This window comes from Cebus imitator, unplaced genomic scaffold (assembly GCF_001604975.1).
Source record: "Cebus imitator isolate Cc_AM_T3 unplaced genomic scaffold, Cebus_imitator-1.0 Scaffold448, whole genome shotgun sequence".
Lineage (NCBI taxonomy): Eukaryota > Metazoa > Chordata > Mammalia > Primates > Cebidae > Cebus > Cebus imitator.
This window is the reverse complement of record NW_016107763.1, coordinates 1247649-1254646: the sequence shown is the minus strand read 5'-3', so window position 1 is coordinate 1254646 and position 6998 is coordinate 1247649. Positions and strand designations below refer to the sequence as shown.

Sequence of the window (6998 nt, the reverse complement as noted above, 5' to 3'; positions counted from 1 at the left end):
AAAAAAAAAAAAAATAGCACAAGATGTCAGAAAACAGATTAAAAATATCTCTTGAGATCAAAAAACTCTCCTCTACCCACCTGCAACTCTTCCCCAACACCCTAACCTAGTCCTTTTCTACCTGTGACTGCCTGAATTTATAGAAAACCATTGAAGCTTTGTCTATTTTTATTTATGTATATAAAGACAAACTCTCAGGTATCAATAATGCCTGAAATCAACACCAATATTGGTACTTTTAAGATTCCATGAAGAACCAAATTTTAGCTTAAGAATGCATTTTGTCTATTCTCGCATATGTTATTGTTAACTAAGAAATTTCATTATGCAAACTGTTGCCTTTCCTAATATATTAATATAAAATATACGCAATTGTATAGATGAGGGAACTCCTATCTCCTGTGCTTTGTAGCAGGTGCTCTATTATGGATGACTGTTTGATAGCTATTTAGTGAAATATGCGCACTGCCATCTAGTGGTGCATAATCATTATTGCACAACCGAAATATTAAAATGATTTAACTAGCACAACAGTAAGCAACATATTTATACAACTGTCAGACTTTTAAAACAGACTTCTTAATAACTTCCTAATGAATCTCACCTCAGCATCTCTTAATGTTCCTATTTAAATAAACAAAAGGTTTATGATACTTAAATTTCTCAATAACTAATATATATTGAATGCTTGTTTTAAGCACTATGTGAAGTGCTTTATGTGAATTATCTCATTTTATCCCCCAAAACAACCCTGTAGTGGAGAGAATAGTATTGTCCTCATTTTATACAGGCGAGGAAACTGAAACATAAGGAAGTTAAGTGACTTGCCCAAGGTCATAGGGACAGTCAGTAGGGGAACCCAGCCACTGCCCTGGTTCCTGCATCTTCTGCGCTATGATTACACCTCCCAAGGTAGTTGCCAGTGAAATAAAGTTTCTAGGAAGCCTTTAGGAAAGATAGCCTCCTCACCAGGTTTCTAATAATCCAAGATGGTAAAATCAATTTAAACTCCACTAACTCAAAATTTATGACAACTAAACTGAATAAATGTCTGCTTTTGTGGCTGGAATGCACTTTGTGATTTTTTTTACTTCACCCACATAATATGTCATCAAGATTATGGGTTGATTAGTTTGTTGAAATCAGGATACTTGGCTAACATTTAGTTTTTGATACACAGGTCTTTTGATGATAGAACAGTATGGCTTAGGTCAGAGTGTATTAGTTATTTTAATACAAATAGCTCATTAGTTGAGCACCTATTATGTAAATACATGTTCCCTTTTAATCTCACTATAACTCCTTCTGGACAGCATTCATTTCCTCATTTATAAAAAAGGAATGGTACAGTGTATAAACAAAATATTATTACATTTTATTTTTGTTAATAAAATTTTTCCCAGTTTTACAGTTATTTCTGGAGCCAGGAATGAAACCTTAATCTTTGTGGCTGTAAAATCTGAATTCCTTCCACTTTGCCACCCCTGGAAATTGGGGGTACAATGTGCATGACTACAGTTTTTTCTGCATAGTACCACCTTGTATGCAAAAATACCACCAGCTCTTATTTAAACTAAAACATGTTCATATGCTCCAACTACTTCCCACTGTGTGCCTGTCCATCTCCTTTCTTCCGTTAAAGTCAGAAATGACATTTTTAAGCTGCATTCCTGATCCTGTCCTACTTAAAACCCATGTCCTCATACTCAGCATAAACAGCCAAATCCTCAGTGTAGTTATTGTGCTCCTGCAACCTTATCTTGTTCTCCTGGCCCCATCATGACCATATCATAATCCCATTTTATACCTGGCATGCTATATGTCACAGAGTGTCACCATTTCTGATCATCCATTTGTGTGATTATGTGAGTCATGTCTGTATTCCCACCAGACTGTTAGCTCACATAGGCAGGAACCACATCCGTATAGTTTGTATTGAGTCCCCAGAATCTACCACGGTGTTTGTGCATAATCATGAAAACTAGTTTTACTTAAATCATTTTTAATGATCTATTCTAACAGCCAGAATTATATTATTTTTCATAAAATATTTTTCTTTATGTTTCCTTATATTAGGGCCTTGAATATGTAGGCACATAAATGGGGCATATTTATGTTTAATAAATTTCATATGATTTCTAGATATTTGTTTATAATAAACAATTATTATCTCCTACATGACATGCTGTATTCCAAGTGTTTTACAGGCATTGTATTATTCAATTCTCATAGTAATCATCTGAAAGTAGATGCTATTTTCAGTTCCATTTTTCTAACATGAAGATTCAGAGAAGTTAAGTAATTTGACTGACAGTATTCCAAGGATTCAAACCAGTGTCTCTGTGATTCTTCAGGACTATGCCTTATTGCTTTTTTAGAAAGCAAATGCATCCTTAGAAAACCCTGTTTGACTGTTGAGTCATTTCTTTGTCATTCTCTCATTTAGTCAAAAGATATTTACCAAGTTCCTGTGATGCGTAAGGCACTGTGATGGGCACTGGGGGTGTGAACAGTTATCCCAATACAAACAGTCCCATTCTGTGCCACATGCAACACAGAATGGGAAACAGACAACCCATTGGTCCACACAAGAGTGCCCATTACATGCTGTGATGGGAAGGACAGAGCTCTAAGGTGGCACGTATGAGGGTTATAAAACCTGGAGACAGGGTTTCTGATCCAGCCCAGAAAGACATTCTTGAAGAAGTGATGTTGACACCAAGGTATAGTAGATGAGAAGTATGCAGGGGCTAGATGAAAAAAGAAAAGAAAAAGAAAGTACTGAAAGCCTTGTTTAGATTTCAAATTAATGGGAAGTTATTAAAGGACTGTAAGCAGCATACAAGTGGCATGTCAAATTTACGGTTTAGAAATCACACTCTGGCTGCAGTGAGTAGGAAAGGAGTACAGAAAGGATGAAACAAGAACTGATTCAGCTAACCAGTAAGCGTGAATAGCATTGGGTAACAAAATTGGGTGGTAGCAATAAAGGTTCATGGAAATGGTGGGATTACAGTGATGTTTAGGAGATATGCAGTGCATAGGACTTGGTCATTGGTGGAACCCAGGAATTAAATCTCCCTGGAGGGAAAATAGGGAGCAGGAGGGGTTGTAGCATTCACCAAAGAAGGGAATCCCAGAGCAGACAAGGGGAGAGATGAGTATGGGTTGCTCACGCTGAAATTGAAGTACCTAAGGAACCCTTAATGGGCTGCTCCTGCAGTCACTCCTATGGGCCTGGATAATTCCACCCCTGGGAATTCTAAAAGGGTTCTCTATCCCTTATAATGGCTCATCGAGAGAGAGAAAGCATCCAAGATTTCCTTCCTCCGTCAGTAGCCATTTAGCTTTCTTGACGCTCACAGTCCATGCTCCTCTCTCCAGATGATCTACAACCAGGAACTAGGTGAGAACAGGTCACAGGGACCAAGCAGGATGAAAGGCTGGATGTCATCAGCATTGTTCTCTTTGTATCCTGCACCCAGACACATCCTGAGAACTAGATCCAGAAGATTCACAGATCAAATCTATAGGGAATAATTAGAGAAATCCTATATCTTTCCCACTATAATTTAAATAAATAAATAAATAAATTTTGTTTTTAAATTCCATTTCCATGGAAGTGTTTTGCTTGCTAGATTGAAGAGTTAGATAAGTAACACCAAGAAATACAAATAATTTCCTTGTTGATTGATTCTTGACATACAAAGAAGGTTGCAAATTTGAAATCACTTGTATCTGAGTTTTTCCAAAACTAATAAATATTTAAGTATTTTAGTTGGTATGTGATTTGTATTCATCTGCTCCAAATCAGAGATACATCACAATACATTTTCTTTTGACATGACTCACATTAGTCTATTCTTGTTCATCTATAATGCATTGTCTACTAGGTACCAGGAACTACCACTTTTTACTCTATGCATTTTTCCATTTTAGGAATACCAGCGCCATTTTATAGATGAAGTAAGTAAGACTCTAAGCCTTAGAGGATAAGAGGTCATACACTTGTTATAGAAGGGCCAGATTTGCAGCCTAAGTCTTTGATCCAAGTCCAGTGCTCCTTGAACACAGGTATCTTCCCTTCATAACATAAAACATTATTTTGAGTAATTGTTAAAAGTAACAGCAAACATCCAAGTGAAGCATACAATAAAGGTTCTATGTAACCTGTTTTATTTTTTTAGTTTGGGGATTTGCATAATCCACTCATCTCTTAGATCTCAATATGCACATAAAGTTAGTGATGAGAGCCATACTTTAGGTTTTCATTTTTCTTTGTGCTTAATTTGAAAATAAGAATGTCTGCACAGATTGCTGTCTCCATTAGGGTCCTGTGGTTAGAGATCCTGCAGTTAAACTTAGCTTGGGAAAAGGGTCTGACTTCAAAAGACTGTTGGTTAGCTGGCTTATTTGTTATTATAATGGAAGAAATTAGTGATAGAGTTATCCTATACCAAAAGTAAGAAACCATAGATCTGTTCTGAAAAACAAAAGTAAAGAGAGAAGCCAAGAAAACAGTAACATAGCTCAATGCTAGTCATCCATAGTAGAAGCTGATGTTAGTTTTGCTTATTAGACATAGAGCCAGGAGTGAGCAATGAGGTAGAAGACAAAAAATAGGGAGCTATTAGTGAAAGAGTATATACACAGTACATATTTCTCAAAAACTAAAACTAATTATTATATTTCATTGAGAATAAACAAAATAATTATTTGCAAATGCAAAAGCATAATGAAAAGTCAACCTTAAATGGTGAAGATGTGGAGGAACAGGAACTCTCGTACACTGTTGATGGGAATGTAAAATGGTTCAACTACTTTGGAAAATACTTTGGAACTTTCAATAAAAATTAAACATTCACCTACCGTGAAACCCAGTCTTTTCATTTCTAAGTATTTACTTAATATCTTTAATGATTTTAATACTTTGAATCTCTCATTATCTGAGAGAAATGGAAGCCATGTACCTATATAAAGACTTGTATGTGATTGTTCATAGCAACTTTATTCATAAACAAAAGCTGAAAAACACCCCAAGTGTTCATCGACGAGTTGATAACCGAATTGTGATATATCCACATAATGGAATACTACTCAGCAATAAAAAGAACCAAGTATTGATACGTTCAGCAATATATGTATGAATTTCAAAATAGTTAACACTAAATAAAAGAACCCAGACCCAAAAAAGAGTGTTTACTATATAATTTACTATATAATTACCATTATTAAGAACTGAAATTTGCAACAGAAAGCAGATCAATGGTTGCCTGGAACAGGGAATGAGTATGGATTATGGATTACAGAGGAGCATGAGAAAGCTTTTGAGGGTGATGACATGTTCTTTATCTTGGTCATGGTCATGGTTTCTGGGATCTCATAAGAATACCTCGGGGCAAATAGGGAAGAACACAGAAACAGTTTTCTTGACTATCCTAGTGAAAGTAACCATGACTTAAATCAGCTGGTATAATGCAGCCAGGAAACTGCTTGGTCTTGACCAGCTTAGTTCCATGATATGTGACTGACTTAGTTCTGCTGCTGCTGCATTGTATAGATAACCTTTCCTTTTTACCTTGTCTTCTTGCCTACGTTAACTTTTTTTTTTTCTTATTTCCAACTGCATACTACTAAAAAACACATAAATAAATGAAAACATTTTGAATACTCAAATGCAATTTGAACATCCTTTCAAACACTAGAATTTAAGTGCTGGCCTTTTCTTTTTGAGGGGGCAGAGTGTGCAGTGGGGAAATAACTTTTAAACTGATAGACTTGGATCCAAATACAAGTTCTGTCATTGACTCCTCTTCTACTCTTGAATTTGTCAGTTCAGTTTCCAGATCCTCAGTTATCTTGCATGTGACATGGGGATAATAGCTGTACTTCAAGGATGATTGTGAAGATTGAAAATAACTATCTATTGTGGTGGTCAGCAAATCATTTGCTTGCTGTTATATAATGCACATCAAGCCTTAGAGATAATGCACAGTCTATGTTCATTTACTTATGTTGACCCCCTACAACAGCTGCACACATGTGAGATACCTAGAAAAAAACAGGGCAGAGGGACATGTGAAGTAGTGTATTTGTCTTCCATGTACTTTGGGCTGATGTGTTAACTCTGCTTTAATCGTAGTGCACCTGGTGGATATATGGAATGTCATAGAAGCATTGCGGGAAAATGCTCTGAACAACCTGGACCCAAACATTGAGCTCAACGTGGCCCGCTTAGAGGCTGTACTCTCCACCATTTTTTACCAGCTCAACAAACGGATGCCAACCACTCACCAAATCCACGTAGAGCAGTCCATCAGCCTCCTCCTTAACTTCCTGCTTGCAGCCTTTGATCCGTAAGCACTGTCTGAATGTCTGTTCCTCTCTACATGTTAGGTTTCCAGTTCCTCTCTTACTTGGTCTTTTTCCCAAATAATTTTCTATCACTTTTTTTTAACTCTCTTTTCTCTTACATCGGATGCATATGTCAGTAAAGCCTCCATGTGTTCAATATAAATTTTAAATGCTGTAAAGACTAGAGAGTACACTGGTGCCAGAGGAACTTGAGGACAATTGTATTTTATGTGCTGACCTTTAGTTAACTCATCCCATGCTTCCTGGAAGCTGTGGATGCCTGAGAGGGTTGCCTGTGGTGCGATTTAATGAAGCATGAAGTGGGAGGATGTTAACTCTCTTCTTTGCAAATTGTTTAGGACAGTGTTTCTGAGGTGTCCTAACAAGGCCCTAGAGCAAACAAGAGAAAAAGTGAAAAGGGTTTCTTGACTATCCCAGTCAAAGTAACTATGACTTGTGTTAAATGGACTGGTCAATTTAAATGTTTCAATCATAAGATAATAATGGGATGCTGTCCACAGACCACAGCTAAAACTCAGCTTCATTTTTGTATAATTTGCCCTTTTAGAATCAGAGAATTTCAGGGCTGGCTGAGATCTTAAAGACTGTTCATCCAAATATCTCCTTTTACAGATGAAGGAATT

General features: G+C 36.6%; 1 protein-coding gene across 47 annotated transcripts in view; it reads left to right on the top strand.

Moving 5' to 3' along the window:
• The window catches only part of DTNA (dystrobrevin alpha), a 379818-nt gene that overhangs the window by 277925 nt on the left and 94895 nt on the right, over positions 1–6998 (top strand). For all 47 annotated transcript variants that reach the window (XR_001819812.2, XM_037732403.1, XM_037732400.1 and 44 more), the window contains one exon: positions 6143–6356. Coding sequence is in view for 46 of the 47 variants with exons in the window: in XM_037732403.1 (XP_037588331.1) it covers positions 6143–6356 (214 nt within the window). In the remaining variant the exon portion in view is untranslated. The remainder of the gene's footprint in view (positions 1–6142; positions 6357–6998) is intronic.